The sequence below is a fragment of the Fukomys damarensis genome, unplaced genomic scaffold (genome assembly GCF_012274545.1).
Source record: "Fukomys damarensis isolate Sample0158 unplaced genomic scaffold, DMR_v1.0_HiC HiC_scaffold_38, whole genome shotgun sequence".
NCBI classification, from domain to species: Eukaryota; Metazoa; Chordata; class Mammalia; order Rodentia; family Bathyergidae; genus Fukomys; species Fukomys damarensis.
Window position 1 is genome coordinate 72,889,871 of NW_022900950.1, and position 24,902 is coordinate 72,914,772.

General features: G+C 34.1%; 1 protein-coding gene across 2 annotated transcripts in view; it reads right to left on the reverse strand.

Annotated features, from left to right (window-relative positions):
• Lrba (LPS responsive beige-like anchor protein) overlaps nucleotides 1-18,902 on the reverse strand; it is a 452,811-nt gene extending 433,909 nt beyond the window's left edge. For both annotated transcript variants that reach the window (XM_033760036.1, XM_010632727.3), the window contains exons 1-3: nucleotides 18,832-18,902; nucleotides 17,340-17,473; nucleotides 14,127-14,188 (exon numbers count right to left, since the gene is read on the reverse strand). In XM_033760036.1, coding sequence (XP_033615927.1) covers nucleotides 14,127-14,188; nucleotides 17,340-17,473; nucleotides 18,832-18,836 — 201 coding nt within the window. In that variant the 5' untranslated portion in view covers nucleotides 18,837-18,902. The remainder of the gene's footprint in view (nucleotides 1-14,126; nucleotides 14,189-17,339; nucleotides 17,474-18,831) is intronic.
• Nucleotides 18,903-24,902: the final 6,000 nt, after the last annotated feature.

Below are 24,902 nucleotides of genomic sequence, written 5' to 3' on the forward strand. Positions count from 1 at the left end.
TCTGTTTTTAAATTTTCTTAGTAAAAAAACAATTTTCAACAAACTGTGACCCTAATAACTTCAAAACATGCATCAATTTAGTCAGCATCTTTCATTACTCAATACAGAAAATTTGATTTTCACAAAGGTGGCAAAACTTGCTCTAACCCTTTTCTAGCTACAAGCTCTCAACAGATGCTCATCATTAAGACTGTATCAGGGCTCCACACTCAGAAGCTACGTAATTGTGTCCTATTAGTCCATGGTCAGTCAGGTTGGCAACTCCAGTTCTGCAGACATATGGCAATTGCTGCCCTTTAAGGCCTGAAGTCAAGTCTTTAGGGAATCTGAAAGCCTGCACTGAAATTACAAGGAGTGTTCATTAGAGACTGCTGGAGGGGAAACATGAAAGACTTCCACTAAAACTATATAAAACAGCTAATTATTTTTAAAAGATTTTTAAAGCATCTAATGTACTCAGCTGTAATAAAACTTATTTACCAACCGAATTATTTTTTAAAGCACTAGTTTCATGATATTATGTGCAAGCAACTTTCATGCCTCCTATCTCTTAGGTGAATATATTTAACATTTTTACAAGAATGATCAAGTCAAGTTTTTCATATCATGGGGGAAAATTAAATTTATTTCATACCTACATTTACTAAATGAAGTAGCTTCTTAAGTCAATTTTTTTTCTAATAGTTAATCTGGTTCAATTCAAACAAATACACAGATGTTTCTTTTGAAATTTCTCTTATTCAGTAAAACTCTTGCCTTAATTTTTTCACTTTAAACTAGTAATTATAAAAATGATAAGCACAGAATGATAAATTAGTCAACACATAAGATTTATAAGATAAAATGCAAAGATATATTAAGAATAAGATGTTTAAAAGACTATCAATAAATTGATAAACAGTTCAAAGAAATCATGTCTTTGCTTTGCCAGGGTTTTGTAAAAAAAAAAGCTATCATTGTTGCCTTTGTAAGTGTTTGAATGTCTAGATGCTTTTTAACTTGAGCCGGAAAAAAATCATTGTTTCACAACAAAACAATGCTACTACTGAATATTCTGGTAACAAATCTTTATAAAAGATCTTTACATAAAATTCATTAGCTTTGCCTCAATCATTTCTGGAATCCACATATATGGTGGTTTCTGACAGCCTAATTCCAAAAAGCAATTACAACCTCAATCCATATGTATAAAAACAACAGAAAGCAACTACATTAAGCCAGTTTAAAAGAATAAAAACCTAAAGAAAACAGATTATCAATGATTTATATGAATGCCTAGTGCTGAAGTTAATTACAAGTAACCCAATAAAATAGTACCTTTATTATTGTACTACAAGTAATAGCTCTAGATGTAAAAACCAGAACTCTTTCTGCTGACTTTTGCAAGCTTAGTCCCATAGCACACAACATTAGGAATTAAACATGTGGTAAATAAGCCATATAGAAAACAGCAGTTTTTAACTAAAAACAGAAAACATTCCTGCTGTTTAACCATTTAAGAGTTTTCACTCTGAACAGGGACTACTGTAATCTGATACCATGTATTCACTGAAAAAATGTTCAGCTTCATAAGAAACAAGATTTTCATTTTAGTGTTCAAAGTTAACTTCAAATAAAAAGTAATAAACTGGAAAGTAGCATCACATTTGGTTCACATTCATTAGATCCAGAGGTTATTTTTTAGGTTTATGCTATGAAATGATGATCTATCTTCAGAATTTAACATTTTCAGAACTTCAAATTACATCCACCTATATAACTGGTCTGTGAGTTTTAAGCATATAAAATCTAAGACACAGTACTCACAGTGATAAACACATAAATTTTACATATTTACAAATACAATGTTTTGATCTGATACATGTGTATAATGCAAATGGGTACATCAAGTAACAATATACCCAACACCTTATGTACTTATATTTTTGACATGGAAATAAATAGCATCTACTCTCTTACAAAGTCATTTTCTCAGAGGATTCTTTGAGTGCTATCTCCTTTTGTCACCTCTCCATTCTGAGAGGACTCAGGTTGAGGATCATCATGTTGATCACTTTTAATGATAATGATATATTTAGCCAGAAAAAAAGCTGACAATCAGTAAATAAGGTTAACTGTTATAAAAAAAAAAACATTTCTCAACTATGGACACAAAGGAAGTGAGCTAAAAAAAATATAGTGTAAATGAAAAGCACTAACGTATTCAAAGACGACCTCTAGAAATCAATGGACAGTAACCCCCAGGATAACATTGTTACCTGTCATCAGGTACATTTTGCTGAGTTTCCTAGAAAGAGCTGTCCTTAACAGCTAGAACAGAAAACTATGGAAGGAAGCACCTCTAGGAGCTTAAGAGAAAAGGTGAAAACTACCCACTAACCTTATCCATATGGAAAAGCAAAATAAAATTCCTAATCTAGTTGGGTGTATTGGCACACACCTATAATCCCAGCACCTTGGGAGGCTGAGGCAGGAGGATCACAAATTCAAGATAAGGCTGGGCAAATTAGCAAGACTGCCACTGAACAAAAGCAAAAGCCCTGATGACCTACAGTATGGGATCTGTTCTAGTTCTAATATTTCAGGCTTAAAAATGAAAATGGATTAGGACATATCAGTATAATATGGAAAATATTAAAGAGACTAAGAAAATAGTGGTAGACTGAATATCTGATAAAAGTTTTAAAAATCTAAATTTCATGAAAAGAAAAAAAGGCACATTGATAGTAGTGAATAAAGAGAATATTTTGTAATCCCAAATAGGAGACTGAGACAAAAGGATCAAAAGTTTGAGGCTAGTCTGAGCAACCTAAGGAGACTCCATCTCACTATTTTTTTTAAAAAATGTTTAAAACAGTCTGGAGATGCAGCTCAGTGGTAGAACATCCCTAGGTCAGATACCCAGTACGGAAAAAAGAAAGAGAAGCCAGGCAGCATGGCTCAAGTCTATAATCCCAGCACACTGAGAGGCAGGAGGATTCCAAATTCAAACCCAGTCTTGGTAACTGAATGAGATGATGTCTCAAAGTGAAATCCAGAAGGGGAGAGAGGTTATATGTCCTTAAAAATAATATGATTCCATACCTAATAACTAAAGTAATTCATGACCTGCTCTGTTCTATGACTGGTTCTACATATCTTTCTATGTACCACCAAATAAGATCTCAATATATCCATTTCACTCAAGTAACAAGGCTCAAGCAAGTAAACAGACTAATTTACTAAATAAAGGGCACCAATAAGTAGTAAAAGGAAAAACATTTACGGAAAATTTTAAATCTTTCACCACAGCCCTTTCCTCACTTTTCAATCCTCAGCATTTTCTAAAAAGCATGCCCACATCATTTTCCCTCCCTCTTTTTGCTGTCACGGTGGAGATGACAGTTAGCTCCACATGGTCCTCTTCAAGTGGCTGAGGAATTCACGACATGCAAAGCACACACCCAGCTTCAGGGTCCTGACTATTAATTCATTTGCGCTTAAGTCAAATTTTGTTAAAATTGTATGCATACTTCTGAACCTTCATGTTATAAAACGGTGGTTTGACTAAAAATAGACCAAGTCTTAAAAGTTCAATAAATGAAATACATATAATTAATAATAGTTCTTTTCTAAATTATGTTTTAACTGTACACATCAAGAAGCCATCTGAATTGTCAAACAGTACAAATAGAGACAGTAGGCTTTAAACGTAGATCTATTATATTATCTACTATTTAAGAGAAGTACGTCGTACATGCAGCTGAACCGTCAGAGTAATCAGAGTTTGGAATTAAAACAAAGGCATTCTCACATTTTAAACTTTTATCTTACTCTTTCTGAAATACTTTAACTTCAGTATATTTACATGAATAAAGACTAAAGACAAACACTGATGGCTGAGAGACACTGACATGTCTTAATTATACTAAAACCAGAGAAAAACGTTATGCTCAATATATTCCCATTTGTGTACCCTTCTCTTTCCCTAACTCTCTTTTTAATCCCAAATTTAAAAGACTAGCTGTAAAACAGGAGGGTACCAAATTAAAACACACTTTATTTGCAGATGTCTCCATACTCATAGGCTGACTTCCTGTCAGGAAGAGTTCCATTTCACTGAATACCCCAATCAGCAGGGAACTTGCAGAATTAAGTGCCAGTTGATATTACTTTGTTATGCATTTACACCCTTGAGAATAATGTTCAAAGATGCAGTTTTATAGTCAGCACAGTATCATCCTTCTGGCTAGACTGCCAAGCCGCAGGGTGTACTCCAAGTTCCACAAAATTTACCTTAAAAGGTTGTGTTTTCTAAATCCTAGTGTGCTGGTGAATCAACAGGAGGCCTGAATTTCAGATAAAACCCCACATCTAGACTGCAATTAAGCTTTCCTTTGCCTTCAATACCATAAAAAACGTTTGTACCCAAGTTCAAATAAAGAGTAATTAATGACCATTCGCTCATCTAGCAACCTATTTTACTTATATAAAAAACATACTTCATTCATATATTTTGACTTTAGTATGTTTTTCTTGTTTCTTAAAGGCAAATGTACATTATAGAAATGTTAATTTTAAACCAATTAAAAAATATTTTTGCCACTAAGCTGACTTCAGATACTTTTAAACAGTAGTGTTTCTAACATTTTTCATGAACATTTTATGGAGCTTACGTCAACTGCCCTTTCCAACTCCCACAGGCTTCTTACACGTGCTACAATAGGCCTTTAGTGTCATCCTTTAATGGCAATTGTCTTTGTGAACACAAAGTTAACTCTTAAGCATTTCTCAACATGGAATGCCTATTCTCTAAGCATTTGTGCATTAGGAAAAGGAAGCTTCCCACAGGAGATCTGCTGTAAAACCAGGTGATTACAATGGAAGCCTATATTTTTTAGCCTCAGTGTTAGAAACCGCTCTACTGATTCTCATCCCATCCAAAATCTAAAGATTGTAAGTACTGATAATAATCAAGCTCAGGAACAATCAATTTATACCCACTAATCTTCTAAAATATACTCTAAGAAAGAGATATAAACACATCAAAAAAAGAGAGAGGGTAATGTTACAAAAAAGCTGAAATATAAAAGTATATTAATCCTAGCTGGACCATGCTTGATGAGTTAGTTTTAAAAAACAAACAAACAAAACAAAACAATTGCCCCCAAAAGTCCTACATGCCTTGTAAAAAATGGCTGGTTACAAAGGAATTAGAAGGGCTGGGGATTTAGCTCAGTGGCACCACACGTGCCTTGCAAGCCCAAAGTCCTAAGTTTGATCCCCAGTACTGGTCAAAAAAAGGGAAAGGGGAGGTGGGAAGGGGGAAAGGAGGAAAGGGGGAAAGGGGGAAAGGGGAAAAAAGAATTTACAGCTACAAAGGAAGTGGAATCATTTGCAGCATAAAAAAGTGTATGTTTCCTCGTTTAGTGCATTTTGCAAATTTGTGGCTGTGCAAGCTACTTTGAGTATGCTGTAAGGAAATGGTGAGATCAATCTAGCTTAATATAGGTTTGGTTCATTCCTAAAATGCTGATATAACAACAAAGTATTCACATATTTAGATAAACACACCATTTTTAACAACCAGAGGTTCAACATTCGTCACATCCTCTTTGTTAGCAGAAGGTGTGATGACTAAAAAGAATCCTGGGCTTAGAGCCTAAAGTGTGGCTTCAAGGTGACAGAAGTAGTTCTCCAGAAAGAGAAAAATCTAAGTTCACAAACTGATTTCTTCAAAAAGGTCATCAGTCCTGACTCCTAAGAACCAAAGCTGGTCAGGTGAAACAAATTTAGAATGTATCATTTTCTTCCTTCAAAACACATGAGGGACACAGGCTAGACATCAAAATAAACATTTGAAGGCTATATATGAGGGTTAATAATTTGTCCTTCAGACTAAAATAGAAATAAGATAATTACTAAATGAATGGAGTCTGCTTTTTAGCTACTTTTGGGGGGTCCCAAACTCAAGAATATTACAAAAAGGGAAACTTACCTAAATAAGGTAAATACACTCATTTATTCAACAAATATTACATGTTTACTATGCTACTGAGACTAAAAAGCCCTGTGAAGAAAAGAGACAAGAAGCAATTATTTCCTGACATCAGAGTTTGTAGCCTCATGAAATTATAACACAGTAGGACCAGTGCTAAAAGCTCTTGAGTTGCAAAGTTAACTCATCTTGGCACCTTCCCCTGTGGACCCAATGTTGAGGACATCAATACACAACTAAAAACTAGCAATAGTTAAAGGGGTGTGGAATAATTTTATCCTACTGTACAATGAAAGTAAACACACATGATGAATATTTTATTCATATAATTATATTCAGACAAAAAAAATTGACTTGTTCAGATCCTCTGAAAAATCCTTACATTACAAACACACCTGGATGAATCTGAATGAGCAGAGTTCTCACCACTCAGGGTCACCAAGATAGATTTGCTGTGTTTCTTTCTTCAGGAATCATTTACAAACTTTTCTAAACATAACATTACCACAGTTTCATTGAAAACACCTAGACTAGACTTAGGCAATAGTGTCATTTGTTCACTTTTATTTCTTTGATCCTTTCTAATGACTTCAAGTTTTTATCATATCCAGTTATTGATTGGAAGCTGGCTCAAGTTCAGGCTGTTTAGATGGATAAATAGATGATGTGCAAAGAACACCAGCTACTATACTATCAAAGAAGCTAACTATATGACTATTAAGAGTCTACTGCTAACAAATATTTATTCAAAATGTATTGCATCAGGTACTACATTAGATAAGGATCACAAAGATATTAATTTACCATCTTTGCATCTCTTCAATCTAAATATACAACACAATTCAACTTCTACAAATGGATCTAAAGTAATAAATTTAATTTCTCACTAATACAAAATACATTTTAAGGCTGGGCTTGGTGGAACATGCCAGTAATCCCAGCACTTGGAAGCTGAGGCAGGAGAACTGCCACAAGTTGAGGCCACCCACAGTGAAGACCCTGACAGGAGGGAAAGGAGTGAGAGAGGGAGGTGGGGGGGATGGAAAGACAAAAGAAAGAAAAAAATCCACTTTAACACCTAAATATATTTAGACCCAGTGTGACTAATGCTTGAATGCAATCACAGAAAATTACAATATGGTCAACAATGATTCAGTCAGTACAGGAAATAGCTATACAATCATCAAAACATGGAATTTATCTTTAAACTTGAAGTTAGATCTATGAGGATAGGGTGTATAGGGTGAAAAAGAGTATTCCTGGTTAAATATGAATTGTTCTTAACACAATATCCACTGTTTCTGTTTGTTTTGCAGGGCTGGGAATTGAATCCTGGGCTTCACAAATGCTACATAAGTGTCTTACATCCCCAACCCAACACCAACTTTGATTGTAATCTGTTGTAAAAGCCTCTTCTCCAAAAACAATGAATAAACTGTAAGTTATTCCAAAGTACAGAGTAGAAAGAATAAGATAATGTCTTCTGAATAAAGCAAAAATAATCAGTTCTTCATGGAGAACATAGCTATATTTTGCACGTTTTCCTTATTTAATGTGGATGAAGGAGAGAAACACAGAAGCGGAATGCTAAAAAGACATACTTCTGTACATTCTCTCTCTCTGTCTTTTGATACAGCAGCAGCTCTTCTCAAATTATGTTTCACACAAAAAAATTCAAATGCAGTATGCTAATAAAAATATTCTGAGATTAAATAATAACATCATTACAGATTCAACAGTATGCATTACTATATACTGGTACATAAAACATATACATATAGTATCCAAATAGCATATACATGTGTGGTCGGTCTATGTCCCTCCTTCTCTCTCTCTCTTTCTCTCTCTCTCTCTGGGTCTTGAGAGGCCCTACAGTAAAGATATCCAACTGAAATATGTTTAAATTTTCCAAATCTATTTAAACAACGTTTTTTACACAGAACATTCATTATAACCACACAGTACACACTCTGGAATTAACTGTGTTGGAAAAGTTGGATCATGAAAACTGACTAAATAAGCACATATCTACCAGAACTTAAAAGATGGAACATAATATAAACATCAGACAGAGTAGGAACATGAGTATGTACTGATCCTGATGAAATTATAAAATCCTAAGTAGAACTAAGAAAAAGAATGTGACTGAAACTCGTATTAGTAGACCAAAATTACCAGTGAACAAAACCAAAATCTGAATCACATTAAATAGGACTGCTAACCAGTGTGTCTATGTGTGTGTCTGTGTGTCTGTGTGTCTGCGTGTCTCACTCAATCCATGCTCCATTTTTACGTTGCTGGCTACCTGTGTGTTTTTTGTTAAAGTACTTATAAAATTCTATCCTATCTTATAATTTTTGGTCTCTCTCACTAATTACTTGTTTCACACCATTTTAGAGAACAACTGCTTTGTTAAAGGAAAGGGCTCATATTAAAAGCATGAAATACATGTTTGCTGAATGAGTGAATAAATACTACAGCATTCATAAAGAGAAGACTTCAGGCAATACAGTCAAAATCTGAGATCTGAGTTTGGCTTACAGCACACACAGAAAATTCTAAACATACAGTTAATAGCCTCACTATAACCTTATACAAATGTATCGTACTGTAATATTTCCTTATAGGTACAAAATGTTATATTTCCACTAAGCAACTTAGTGTAATCTTCTATTTTGTGGTTAGCCAAAAAAAAAAAGAAACTTTGTTTTGCTGGTTCAAATACTCCTTTTTAAAAACCACCATCATTTTAAAAATATTGAATAGTTTTCATGCAAATAAATATAGCTCAATTTCTATAACTGAGTCTAAAATAATATACACAATTTAAATACAACATAGTATGTATAATCAAATCTCAGTTAAAACAAACAAATCTTGATTTATTTCTAAAGTAAGTAAAACTCATCTACAGTAACATGAGCTAGTGCAACTTAAGGTGATAGAAGTGGGAACTGATTGCAAAGAGGCACAGGGAACTACCTGGATTAAGAAGGCTGTTACATGTCTTGTATGCATCAACATTCACTGATCCGTATGCTTAAACATGGATGCGTATTTGTTGTATTTAAGTCATGCCTTAAGTAAGCAGTTTTAAGAGGTGAGCATGATTAAGTCAAAGGAAAATGAAAAGACAAAGATGCTCTTTATACACAAATATAATCACAATATTTGGAAATGCCAGGGTGGCTGATCTAAAGAAAAGGTAATATAAAAAGTAATTATTGAAACGTATGGTGAAATTTCATAATGTAAAGTTTCAAAAGCCAAAAGTGAAAAAAATGGCAATTTATGATCCATGTCTCCATTCATTTGTTCATCATACAATTATATAAACATCTGCTTCAATAATAATTATGCTGAAATTAGACATAGAACAGAAAATGAAAAGCATCTGCCTTCAAGAAACTTACACTCCAATGTAAGAAAAAGAAAACTCACAGGCAATCTAAATACACATAAAAATCTCTATTCCATGGGTCAGTGAGAGTCCTAGATGAATACTTCATTTAAGCTGAGGACAGAAGGGAAGAGAGAAGAAGTCAAGGAAAGCTGTCCAGAAGAGATTGTAATTTTGCTAGGAGCAGAATGATTTATTTTTCCCATAAATATTCATAGAGCAACTTTCATATGTTAAGAACTGTGCTAGATATTAGGGGATTTTTTAACAGCAGAAACAACTGTTTTTTTCTTTACTGTTATTATATGCTTGCACTATACAGTAATCACATTCATCTTGAGGAATTGATACACACACATATCTTCAGGTTTGATTCTCTTCACCCATACTCACTTCTGCTGCCTGGTATTAAGTATATTTTAAAGGAAAAGCAAAAATAATCATTACCTTACAGAGTCTAGAACACAGTGAAAGAGAACAATAAAGCAAATTAGCACTAATCTATTACAATTCATGATAAATGCTATGATAGGGACTAAGATAAAGACAGACAAGAGGGATACAAACTATACCGCAAGGTCCTGAGTTTGATCCCCAGTACCAAAAAAAAAAAGAATTACCAAAAGGGGGGCATATTGCATGAGGCAAGACATTAATCTGATGCCATACTGGGGTAATTTTAAATAGTTAGGCAGGGTAAGAAGTCAGATTCGAGCAATAAAAAACATAATAATGGTAATTTTTTTCTTAATAATCTATTCGTAATCAAATACCCATAACAACTATAAAAAGGAAAAGTTCATAATTTAAAAAAACAAAAGGAATGGCACTAGTGTTATACACTGAGAAGGGATAACCTCAAAGAAAGAAACATAGCACTGTGGCCAGGGATTTAGCTCAGTGGTTCCGCCGCCTGTCTCCCAAGGGCAAGGATCTGAGTTTGATCCCTGGCACCCAAAAAAGAAAGAAAGAAAAATACTTGGCACTAAAGAAAAAATTATAGGGGAGTAAAGAAAAAGAGAGGCATTTTGCTATTAAGATTCAAAAAAACTTCAAACACAAAAAGGACATAAAAGAATCCTAGGCATAGAATTACCTGGTTCTTATTATGAATATTATAATTTTTAATTAATAATTTAGAAGCACAGAAACACCTAGGTCAAAAATGACCAAACCTTATTACCTTTATGTGAACAAAATATTTCCCCAAATAGTAATGAACCACCTGTTTTGATTTCTGTAAAATCCTTAAAGAAAAGTCAGATTAAGGCAATACTTTAAATTATCCTTTGCAAATTAATTACTCAGGATGCTGGGCCAGACTGCATGGTGCATCTAGTTTTTCTATATACTGTATGCATTTCTGATAAATGGGAAAAGAATAGATGACCTGGCAGAAGGCTCAGACAATAATATGTGATTTACAGGACACGAATGCAGCGACCACAAGATTTATCTGACAGCCCTCTCAGATAGTGGACTGCTGAGTATCCGATGGAATGATTTCTAGTCTAGAAAGTCTACTACTGAGTAGCCATACACATTATTTATTTATTAGGTGTTTTGGGTTGAAACCATTTTTAAATGATGTACTTCACAATGCAGAGTCATAAATTTAGCTTTAAACCCAAGAAGGGAGGTAGTGTTATTGGAATGTATGTCAGACTGAATTAGGATGAGCAACGTAATGCTTTTATAAAGTGGCCTTGAATGCAATGTCAATTCTTTCAAAAATAATATTAGTGTCATATGAGCAAGATATAAACATGGTATAGAACACTGGAGTCCTATTATTACAAACATTTAACATTTAATTTAAATCCATATAGATTTCTACCAAGTTTATACACATGCACAATTAAAACAATTAAGTTACATGCTTTGACAAACTGAATCTGAAATGCAGCTACAAATTTGTTCAACTCTCTTGTGTGCATCAGAAAACACACAGTTTCCTAAAGAAGATGTGCAGTCTTAGTTTAAGAAATAAAGGGATTTAATTTATTTATGTTGAGGATGTAGCTCAAAAGTAGAACACTTTTCTAGCATGTTTGAGGCCCTGGATTCAATCTTAGCACAGGAAAAAATTATACCACAGTAATAATTCTTAATATATAGTTACATGTGTATGTGTATGTATTTAATGCTCACTATTGCTGAGAGCTTTCAACTCAAAATAGTAACATTTTTGCCTCAATGCTATATTTATGTTGAGGATGTAGCTCAAAAGTAGAACACTTTTCTAGCATGTTTGAGGCCCTGGATTCAATCTTAGCACAGGAAAAAATTATACCACAGTAATAATTCTTAATATATAGTTACATGTGTATGTGTATGTATTTAATGCTCACTATTGCTGAGAGCTTTCAACTCAAAATAGTAACATTTTTGCCTCAATGCTATTAAAATTTAAATAAAACAAAATATAAAATGTTGTCCAATCGACTGAGTTAATGAACACTGAAAAATGTAATGCTAGTTGAAGTACATATACAATATACAATAATCTGTGTGGTCTTAGTGGCAGCAAACTCTATGTAATCATTTCCACATTTAAGTTTAGGCTCTAATTCTCTTTTGCAGTAAAATGTGATTGAACACCTTATTTTGAAAATTGGAAAAAGAAAGTAAGTTTTAAATGAATTCAAGAGAAATAATCAGAACACGGATGACTGTCATGAAATTAACACCAACTAATTTGTAAAGTTCTAAATCAAATTTGCAGATGCTAAGTTCATAAGCATATCCCATTATTTATGTGATTAAAAGGGAGTTTTTGACCTGATCTTTCGATCTTTGGCACTCAATCCTCTCCATCTCCTCTTAAAAAATTAATTAAAATTTTAGCAAGATGGTAGCTTTTTACTTCCCACCCTATCTCAGACTAAAAAAAATTATCAATCAAACTCAAGACATCCCCACCCCGTATTTGCAAAATGTCGACTTGAAATTCAATTTCATATCTCAAGCTTTCATGTAGAAAAAGACAGTTCACTTCTTAACAAAATAAATCACTTTTGTGATTACCAAGTTGACCTCTTTGAATTAGGAAAATTCAAAGTGAAAAATGTAATTATCACCCTGGAACAATCTGTATACATCTGGAGCTAATTCTGGCTTCATTTTTCACATCATTTTTCACACTGTGCTACATCTTGTACAGATGCCATGGAACTTTTGAAGAACTCATAAAAAAAATGCTAAGGACTTCAAATATCCACTAATGTATGTTACTCAAACAAAAACCTTGAAAATTTCTGACTTTTGAAAGTTCCTCTACCAAGTGATCTTGGTATCTCATTTGACTGGATAAGTACTAATCAGCACTGTGACATACACAACAAATAGGTATGTCACAACACGTCATTCTTTATCTTTGTAGCTTCTAATGTTCAAATATGTAATATGCTATATCTTAAATAACATATATATCAAAAAGTATTCAATTCTAAACTAGAAAGTGTACTTCATGATCAAAACTCACCTATGGAAGTTATATCATTATAAACAAGAAACCTATATTCTTATGAAGAAACCTTAAGTGAAGGCTTCTTAAAAGGGTAATTTCACGTAACTAAGAACAGTATATAGCAATTTCCAGTCAAGAGATAGAATATCAATTATTTCACATCAGATGGCTATATGAGAAATTTTATCAAGTCAGCTTTTTTAAAAATGAAGTTTTGTAAAGGGATAATTAAATTATAAAAACATGATTCTCACTAACTCTAATAATAAACTCACTAAGAAACATAAATACTCTATGAGTTCATTATTTAAAAAATCCATTGGATAGAATCTCTAGTCTTATTCTTAAGGCACTTTATTGATAATGCATAGTATTGATTTTTCACACCTTCTATGATTCTTTAATTTGTATTCATGAAATGTCCATCAGCACAGTCTAAGTAAATTTGGCAATATAGGCATCAAAACAAATAAATCGATGCAAAGAAACATTAATTTTGCATTATCCTTATTCATTAGGCAAGTAAACCATGAGAGTTGTAAATGAAGGTCAAAGGTGTTGAAATGGGTCAAAACCCTTGACCTCTAGACCAAAACCCTTCCTATTAAAAAAGGCTATTTTAAAGTTTTAAGTAGGGGAATTTACTGCCAGCAAGATATCACTCTTAAAAGACTACAAAGAAAACTCTCAATAAAAACATTCATCTGTTTACTTGCAAAACAAAAACAAATGATCATAAGATACATGATTTTTAAATATATTTCAAAAGTCAATAAAGTATATCACTTTAAGTATAATGTTCTGAACAATGAAAGTAATTTTGCTCTTAGGAACTTATTTTCTACATCTTATTATGGTGGCTGCCACATTTTTGTTGATGTTTTCCCAAGTCTACTGTGTATGTCAAAAATAATTAGCAATGACAAGGATTCAAAATTATTTATCACTTGTTTTATAACCTCTGCATAAAAGGGAAGTAAACCCATGATTCCCAGTGGAATCAGAGAAGCACTCCACAAAGTATAGAAATACATCTGTTTCTACCTTTTGATCTAGACCTTTTTAATGTGACTATAAAAACCTGTGTTTCTCATTTAAGTACTGTGCCTCTCAGTACTTGCTTTAAAATCATCTCCTAATATCAAGGACAAGAAGTAATCCTTTTAAAATAAAAATAAAATTATGTTGAAATAGCAAACTCAAAATGTAATGCAAAAATAGAATTTTAATGCCCAAAATATACGCAAGAGAATTTATTTTAATTCAACTTTTGTACTCACCTGAGAACACAGTAGCATAACCAATTCCACAACTGAACTACTAGACTTCATGCAAACAAGACCTAAAGAAGAAAAATTTTAAATTATAAAGCAAAAAAAAAAGAGACAAATTCTTTACATAATTTTATTCCAGCTGGTTTAAAATAGAGCATTATCATCTTTCTAAGACTCGTACCTGTAACATATCTGTCCATATTACTCAACAAGATGCACTCCATGGTTACTTTAAACCTAACATCAAAACTACCATCATTTTTGTAAACGATTTCAACTTTCAAAACACTGAAACATTTATTATAATATAATGACATTTCACAGTACTCATGTAAATGTGCACGGCATATGCCATGTTGATCAATATCATCTACATTTTGTTTTGGAGAGAGCTGATTGTTATACATGCAGAGAAGGGAAATGGCTCCCTGACCTTTGCTTTCTCCACCACACTCTCTCCCTTCCACCCTCTAGCTATCAATCAAGTTTCCATTTTGTTTCATGGCAGCAGACATCCCAAACACTCTTATTAGTACCTTGGCCTCTGACCTCACACTAAACCTTAACAGAAATGCAAGCCATTGTGCTATATATTCCTGATTTCTTATACATTAATTCATTTACATTTTCTCTTTAATGTTTTATTTTGGTTCCGGAAAAATAGCCTTAGGCAAGAACTTTAATGTACTTAATATCATCTAAAGAATTCTTTTGCATTAATTATTAGTAAAATTTAAAGCAATTCATTCAAAGAACATTATATAACCAATGTCTTAAGAAAGCATTGTCAATAATTAGGATTAAAATTACTCAGTATACTACAAAAAACAGAGAATTACAATTTTTAATTCTATATTCTGAGGGGCAAACACAAGCTTAGGTTCCAAGGTATATGTAATATCTAAAATAACTCCTGGTGGCTCTGAAACACCCTATAACATTACTCCTTCATTTTTCTCCATTAAAGCTCTTTCATGCATTTCCTTTTATCTTCATGTTATTTAGTTATAGCCTTTTTGAATAATAATGCCTTAAATTCAATGATGTTATATGTTGGCATTTTGAAGCTTTACAAATCACATTCAAATCAAACAGGCTGTTCACCCATCACTTTTTTTTTGTTAGAGCTGTTTTTCTCAATGTTAGAAATGGTGGTAACATTGTTAGCACTAGCCTAATAATAAGCTAAAGAATGTTTATAGATTGCATTAGGCAAGCACATCATCAACCAGGCTAAAGTGTAGGTTCTATAGGGCCAAGGTGAACTTAGCTCATCAAACTAATTAATTCTGCCACCACTAAAAGGGAAGGGTAGAGCGCAGCTCATCTCTCATCGCTGCTCTGGCCCTCTGCTGGTCTGAAACTTTGACAAGTTCCATAAAATGTAACCCAGAGACAAGAAGCTGAGTGATACTGCAACTTCAAAACCTACTTCCAATGAGAGAGTAAACTCAGAATTTTCTACAACTGGATCAATCATCCTTATTGCACTATGCAAGAGGAATTAAAATTTCTACCATTGGGTCCTGATCTGGATCGTTTATGTCTGTTAATATAATTAACAACTAGGATAAAAAGGACTTTGGGCTTAGAAAGATTTACAGATGTTCTTTTGTCCCTTCTAATATTTTATAGTTTGATTTGAAAAATTAATGGTTTTTTTGGTAGAGGGTAGTACATTTGTTGGGAGACAGGAAGTGTGGCATATTTAAACAAGAAAGGACTTCAGAGGCCACAAAGACCTGATATTAGATCTGTTATACTACTAAGCTGCCTTAAAGACATTAGTATATAATTGTCACATATCAATTTTTTAAAATAAATGCTTAATATGTGAAATAAAATAAGGAGAAAGCCCTATAAACATAAAATCTTCAATTTTTCAATTCAATTATTTTAGAATTTTATTAGTTGATAAAAGTTCATTACCTCATCAAATAATGCATAGCTAAATAAAGTATTTCTCTTAACTGATCAAAGTAAATTACCACCCCAAATTTAATTGAATGTTTCTAAAAACAGAACTTTCTCTTTCAAATACATTCATCGCTATTTTTTGACTCTTTGGTAGACAGGCGTGCAGCACCACTGAGCTAAATCCCCAGCCCAACTCTTTGGAAATGAGATCACTCATATACAATTATAGCAGAAATGAAATTCTTAACTAAAGCTTAATAATTAAATAGTTATTTTAGTAGTCAAATGAAGGGCTGGTATCCCATGGGTGACCCTCCATTACAAGCATCTTAAACTATTAAATTACCTAAACTTTGCATTTTTATTACACTCCAATACAGGTACAGTGGACCCTCAAGTTACAACCAGCCTGACATACGAACAACTTGAGTCACGAATGGAATTTCAGTTTTAACTTATGAACAAAGTCATGAGTTACAACCTGAATGCTGGCTGCTTGTGCTTCCAGATGATGTCAGATAGAGATTTAACCCTTAAAGAGTTCCAGAAAGAAGATCATGACATCCCTTCTTCTGTGGGGATAACTGAGAAATACTGGCCCAGTGTCTCTCTAAGGACACTGAGATCTGCCTGTGTACAGCAGAGAGACTTTGAATGCTGTGTAGCAGAGCATGAGCCTTCAATGGACCAACCTGAGTTATAACCAGCCCTCATAAACATGAGGCAAGGGTCCACTGTATCTTAATAACCTACTTAAATCTTTGAAAAGAGGGGCTTCTTTGCAAGTTTTAAGAAAGCTTGTAGGAATCATCCAACTACTGATACACAACCACAAATATGACAACTAAAGCTATAAGGTGGGTGATATTTAAAGTTACTGGAGTATATACATAGGTGTGTTTACTCAAGATGTTTGAACTTGAGTAAAACAAAAGGTATTATCTGAAATCATCAACCATGAACAAAGATAAGGAGATTTAGCTGTTACCCAGCATAAGCACTTTGGAAAGAAAAAAATTAACTATATCATCACTGATGAAAGTCCTGCAGCTTCTTAAAAACTTCCAATTTAGAAGCGAAGATTGGTGCTTAATGTCAGTCTACGTTCTTAAATAAAACTGCTTGAAAAACTGTCCTCTATTTAACTGATACGTGCTGCCTGAGGAAATACAGAGTAAATCTTCTCTCACAAGAAGCCTGATCAAAGGTTGAAAATACTTAAAGAAATACCATGTATTTATTACTCATTTAAGTTTTTAATCTTGAAATATAAGTAAATATAAATGAAGAAAAACTGCCTACTTGTTCCTTCAATAAGCAGTTCTTGTCCATGGCTGCCCAAAAGTGTCCGAGAAAGAAAAGGTGCAAAATCCACAAAAATCTCTCGCAGAAGAGGAGCTGCCTTTTCCAAAGCATGTTCCAGTCTCTCTGTAATACTAATGGGAAAATGTTACCCAAGTTACTCAATAGAATTTATCAAGTTTCTAGTTTTTAAGTGTATTTCCACAGAAATGTAAAACTATGTGAAAAATAAAATGTGACTTGAAGAGGCATTGCTGCTATGCCTGTAGATCATTCCACCTGAAATGCTCCTGATCTATCTCACCATCCTGATTCCAGCTGGCAACCCAGTTAACAACATTTTGTATGCGTTCTTACTGGAAGTCAACTCACCAGCTAAGAGCATTTTCTTTTTAGCCCCATTATAACCTCAACAAGCTCAAGATTTCATCAGATTTGTCTGTTCAACACTAAACCATAAGTATCTTGGATTCAAGAATCATGTCTTCATTTCTAAGTTGTCAGCTATAGTCAATGACACAAACTCAATAAATGTGTATACACTGAAGAAAATGGTTCATGTGCTTTTCTACTGAACTCTAACATATGGGCACATTAATAATGATCTCAAACTATATGTAATCTCTATGAAATATATACATTTAAGAGGTTTTTTTTTAAGGCCCCCTGTATATCAGTAAATTGAGAGGTAGCCACAGACCTATAAGCAAACCTAATAATATAAGTTACCCTCTGTTCATATTAGGAGTATTTCCAGTTTGCACTATGCCACACTGAGCTAGCAATGCAAACTTATATATATGAGTTTCTGCTCTCAGTGATCATCCCCTCATTGGTACTACCCTTAATGCTATTTCTCTCTTCATATCTCATAAATCTTCTTGGTCCTGAAAGATGTCACAAATATAAGCCCATGCTTCCAGTGCCTACTGTGGAGTAATATTTTTGTAAGCTGGTAAGGAAAATCCAGAGCTCTGGGTCCACTAAAGCTCTTGTAGTAGAAAAACATGTTCACAGAAGTCCAAATTAAATTTTGAAACTCATACTTCCAATTAAACAAAATTAAGTGACAAGAAAAATCTATCTATAATTCAGTATTATAGTGGCTTTGATAAACTGCTGTCTACAATTTCCGCATTTTTATAGGAAAAAACAATGAATTAAAAACATTTGATTTACAATTATTTGAAACATAAGCCATAAGTTTATTTAACTCTGTTATGCATGTAGCATTTATTATTACTAATAGCCATTTCTTACAAATATTTTACATTTCGTATCTTTTTAAATAAAATGCACTCCTAAAATAATACCAAGCCTCTAAATGTCATTATCTGTTTTTAAAAAAAAAAAAAAAGGAGAAAGGAAAGGAAAAAGGGAAATAAGAATAAAAGGAAGAAAACAAAGGAATGAGGGAGGGAGAGGAGGGGCAAACACAGCAAGAATCAATAAAAGGCATAATTTATAATACCCAAATTAGTGGCTTCCATACCTCATATTTGAAACTGGGTCTTGTAGAACTGAACCAACTGTTGGAACTGAGGGCAAGTTTGCATTAGATGGTCTAGTGCCTATGAAAGAAAATTTGTTTTTAAATACAGGGACATGAACAAGCAGGATGTTTTTACACTAGTCAACAAAAAAATACTACAATGCATTTTTTAAATATCCATTGCTATTTGAACAACATTAAAGTCTACCAATGTTTTTCTAGAATCTTTTCATATATAAATCTCAATTACAAGGCAACTTATCATCCTAAGCAATCCTTCTAGCCAAGAGCCAAAGACTTAACATGTAAGTAAATTCTAAATCACTAACTTAGGTTCAAAATTCCTCCTATTCAGCACTAAGTGTCAAAAGAAATTCACAAGCAGAAGCATTCTTTTAAATGAAGCAAAAATCACAAGCAACTAGTTCCAACATTAATTAAATGGTTGTACCTCCACAGCCAAAAAAACTGTCCTCAGTTGGAAATTGGATAATGTCTGCTATACCCTGAAAGCTCCTGGGTCTGGTCTGGCCAATAATTAAGGTTCACTTGAGAAACCTTTCTTAAACAACTCAAGCATTTATACTTTCTCATTTATCTCTTCATTATAGTTACAGCACATAACTTACTGCACTTTATATAGTGTCCTACAAATGATTTTTAATTTTATTATAGTCAGGCACGTGACAACAGCAAGGCAACCAGGAAAGGGGTATGGGAGTTTAGCACCTTGTACACCACTGGAATATGGTAGCCTGCTCCACTGAAACCTACCATGATTAGACAGGTGATAGGATACCTTGAGACTATTGCTAGCACAGGTCGCTACCTCCTTCTATTATTGGGAGCTAATTTAGAATTTAAATAGCCAGAAAGAGACTGGGCCTTCAAGAAAGTCAGCACCAGGGCGGGGGATCTATCTCAGTGGTATCGCGCCTGCCTTGCAAGCACAAGATCCTGAGTTCGATCCTGGGTACCAAAAAAAAAAAAAGAAAGAAAATCAGCACAAAAAATAAAGACATCAGAATTGTGCCTAGAGGCAAATCTGAAGGCCAGGCCTCAAGATGAAGATGCAATGGCCGGCCTGCAGGCCTCCCTAAGGGATAAACAGTAACTTGGGATTATACTGTAATTAGCACCACCTGGTCCAGTGAGTCCATCAGACAGCCAGGTGAGTGACCACAGCATTTAGACCAACCCTTCCCAAACACACCTTTGTTCTTTCCATGTACCCCTACCACATGACTCTTCCCTACTGTGTCAGTATTAGCTAAGCAGCTCAACTTGTAATCCTATAGGTTAATTATAGTCTGACCCCCATTGTGAGTTTGCTGTATAAATTACCCCTGACAAAGGGCCTCTGTGGCCACCCACTTGGGGACCCAGGAGCTATTCTTCTCCTTATTTATGAGACCACAAACTCAATACATTTGACATCTAACAAGTTGAGAGTTATATTTCTCCTAAAAAGCTTCTCTTGAGCTTCACTCTTCCTACTGATGTTTTTAAGTGTTCTAACTACTCTACAAAACTTCTTGAAAACAAAACCCTCAAGTTTATGTTTATTTCTAGAGCCTAGAAAATCTAACAGAAAAGAATGTCTTCTACTACTCTGAATTACACAAATGATTCCCAATGTCATTCTCAACTCCTTTGTTTTAATGGGTAGGTATTTTTGACCGAGTATATACTTCAATCTTTATTTGCTACTCTTTTTGTCACTAAGCATCTCTCTAACATCCAGCAGCTGACCTGGTATTATCACCTAGGACTTAATGTTATTATAAACTGAACTGGGTCACAACTAGACCTTGGTATTTCTTATTGAATGTAAACAATTTCCCAAACTATTAACAGCAGACAAAGGCACTCCTTGACCATGAAGAATTAACATAATACCACTCTAAAACCAAACATCCCAGCCATTTTCAAAATGAACCCTAACTCTGCCACTATAAGAGAAGTCTCTGATCATAACATCCATAAAAAGTTGTAAGACTGAAATTATTTAGGAAGCATAAAGAGACAGGAGTTTGAATGCAAGCTCTGCAATTACTATGTGACCCTGGCCAACATACTTAAGTCCTCTACGTTTTATTTTACTCATCTATAGGTTAATAGTGATGCTATTTCATATAATTATTTTGAGGATTAAAGTACTTCAAAAGAACCTAGGCCATAGTAAACAAAAATAATAAATGACCACTCTCCTACTGTAAAATGACTACATTTCACTTCAGGCTGAAGATACACCCAAATTCTTCAACAGATATTGATCCGACACAAACTGTAGGTAAAACTGAGGGAAAGTGAATAAAACCTCTAGCTTCGCTTGCTTTTAGTTACTTGCTTTTAGTTACTTGCTTTTATCAGTGACGTGATGGCCAAGCAGTACATTTCCATTGGCTTTGCCGTGTAAAACCTCCGATGGATGGGTCATGATGATAACATTGGCCCATGCTGTTTTTCAGGATCTTCACTGTCTCAAAACAGCTGAAACCACTGACGTTTCATTTGGCCTGCACAAGTGTCCAGTGAGTGACCTTCTGATATAGGAGAGCTGAAAACTCTACCCTCAGATCATACTGACATTTCTGAACATGTGTCCTATGTAGGGCCATGAAGTCTGATTACGCATGAGCAGACCACAGATTACTTCACCTTTCCCTGTCTCTAATCACCCATCCCTATGCTTCAGACCACCCTAATTCTTGGTCCTATAAATACCCCTAAACTCTACGCTTGGGCAGGCAGATTTGAGATTCAAGGCTCCCACCTCCTCACAACTAGTGCCTTAGCTCATGAATAAAGTCTACTTTGCAAGACTTCATTTCAGTGACTAGCACACTTTACAGTGGGCAAAACAAGCCTGGTTCAGCAACGATGATAAACTTTTTTTCATGAGTACGCACATGTTTGCAGTACTTGAAGATTCCATTCATTATAGGGAGTCGGCACACCAATATAACCTATCTTAATTCTTTTTACTTCCCCTTCCCTCCCCATTTCCTCAACATAGGTGAACTTACATGAGATGAAACTTTTTAAGTATCTTTTAAAGTTTCACTAAAAAAAAATCAGAACCAAATCTACTGAAAACTAAAAAAGCAAAAAATCTCTCCTAGATTTAACTGTTATAAAGTAGATTTCTATGTATCATTTCATTTAACAAATTGTTATAAAAACAAAACATAGCCAAGGATGTTTGTTAACTCTGGCCACTGTCCTCTAGAAGAAAGCCTTTTCCTGAGACCCTGTCACCACCTCACACCACCCCCACAACTTTCTCAGGCTCGCTTCAATTGTCTCTGGGCATTCTGATGCAACTTATCTTCTACGTAAGGCAAATAAAGTTAAGTTCTACATATACACAAGTACAGCCAGCATCTATTCAGAGGTTCTGTAGATCTAACTGAATGAGAAATAGCAAGGATAAGGGGCAACTTGATCATGCCAGAAATATGCTTGGTCTTTAAGACAATACATGATCAAAACTTATCAGTTCTGATTACCAGGTCTCTAACACAAAGATCCAGAAATCTGAATTATGTGAGCCTCCCCTCCTCCCAAGCATAGTTCCTTTGGGAGAGCAGGCAGTGGAGCAATCTGCCTCACTAACTTCTCAGTAAATACTGAATTCACAGGTTGGAGTAACCATATACCTGGTACAAAATGAATCTAAGTGTAATCTTTCCTTTCCACCACTTATTTCCTTCCCTTTCCTTGGATAATCAGAGTTGACTTTTCAGGGCCTCTTGCAAGCTAGGCATGAGGTATGCTCCTGGCTCTGTATTTTTATTTTTTATTTTATTTTAAGACAAGATCTCACTAATTACCCAGGCTAGCCTTAAACTTGCAATCCTCCTGCCTCAGCTTCAGGAGTAGCTGAGATTACAAGCACTACCACTACACAAGATCACCACTGAGCCCAGCTAGAATCTGGCAACTTTGAGAGCCAGGTCCAATCCCTCGATGTATACACAATATTCCACCAACTGCTTCAGAGGCTCAAGAGCTTTATTGCACTCATTAAATGCCATCTGCAGTTTTCTAGATTCTTCAGAGCAAGATAATCCTTGAACAACAGGTGGCCACTCCTATTACCAATGATTAGTGAAATATTTCTCAGTTTTATTTTATTATTTGATGATAGTTTTCAATGACTTTTTTTTAATACTTAACTTTCCCTAAAATGTTTTGACAGCTCTTCTTGAACTTCTCTGAAATTGATAGGAAGGAACACATAAAGCTCCATCTATGTAAATGTAAAAGTTAGAATAATAAAGCACCAAAAATGTTTGTACGAGGCTTTAGGGACTAATTGTACAACAAAATTAGCTTTTACTGTGCTAATTGACCCTAATTTTAATGAGCTAAAATGCATGTCAAAATCTGAAACAGAAGGCTCTAAATGAATAACAAAAATGAACTTCCTGACACTATGCTAGAAGGCAAGCCAACTTTCATACCTACAAGAGACTATAGCAAAAGGAGATCTTACAAAAGTGGTCCTTCTAACTCAGAAGATAATTGGCCAACAAGCATAAAGGAATTAACTAGCAATACTTACAAGAAAAAAAAAATATTCACACAAAACAATAAATGTATCAGCAATTCCACACCAAGTTGCACTTCACTCTAACAAGAAAAAAAATGTAATTCCAAATATTTTCTGCATATTTTCAACTCAGAAAAAAAAATAAACTCATGACAAACTCATTTCAGATTAATTTAGCATTAAATATTTCCAACAGAGGATCACATATATCCAAGTGCAGAAGCTATATCTAACATGTGAAAGGACACTGACTTTATCTTTTCCTTATCCTTGCTCTGATAAACTGGCTCCTTCAAACTGACAGGCTTCCAGACATTCAAAAGAACAAAAGGGAAAATGCAAATGCATCATCTGTCTAGCTCCTATCCAGGCAATAGTCAATTATTTATTCAAGGTCCCTTGGGGTCTAAAATGTCCCTTACAATGAAGAATTATTAAAACAAATGCCAATTTTTAATCCCTAAACACTGCTACACTGTATTTTGGGCGCAGGCATGCTGTGTCTCCGTGTCTGTCTGTCTGTCTGTCTGCTGGACCACTTAATTCTGTGAGGAATAGTCTATGTGCCCAGTAAAAACTTACCATTAAATAAGGAAACTTCTATTGAATTAACAAAGGTAGTCTCTTGGGTTAAATATTACATAAAACAAAGATTGTTATAACCAAATACTTTCCACTAATATTAAAGATTTTTCTAATTAATAATGTGCATGGTTCGGATAAACAGAACGGAGCCTAGTATTTTATTAAGTTGTCAAACTGCAAATTTTGCAAATTAGCAAACAGAATATAAATTATTAGAGAACAGCTCACCTAATTAGACTCAATTTTGATTTAACCATTTATAAAATGCTTTAGCAGTATGGCAGAAAAGTACTACAGCATATTTGAAAAAAGTAATAGCATATTAACATGCAGAAGCACACTGTAAACTAGGTAATTAAATCTTTGCTGAGAAATAAATTTTCCAGACTTTTGTGTATTTACTAAACTTTGTTTTCTCTTTCACTTTCTTTGAAAGCATGTATGTACAACAGATACACCTTTTCCTTTAGTGAGGAACTTTTACTACTTAAGCGAAATTTGCATACTGCAAACACATACGAATAGAAATTTTAGAAATCTTAAAAGGGAGGTTTGCCATTGTTGCTACTAGATTTTATATTTTTGGTGAGAAAAGGCTGGAGAAGCTAAGGTAAAATATTTCAAGTAAAACTCAAAATCTCTACATTAAGACGTTATGTATGTTAATACATAAGTATCTACCACTTAATAGCAAATGCAAAAATCCTTAATTTTGAAGCTAAACTATGAAATAATTTTAGTGATTTTTTTTTCTCATTGAGTTTATTGGTACTTTTTGGGTACACAGTACAGTTACATTCATCTTTGGGAGCTATTATTACAATGACAGGTCTTATTTCTCATTTTTACAAAATTTGCTTCTCATTTTCTACTATTACATGACAGGTCTTTGTTCTCATTTTTTCCCCATACCCATGCAATCCCTTCA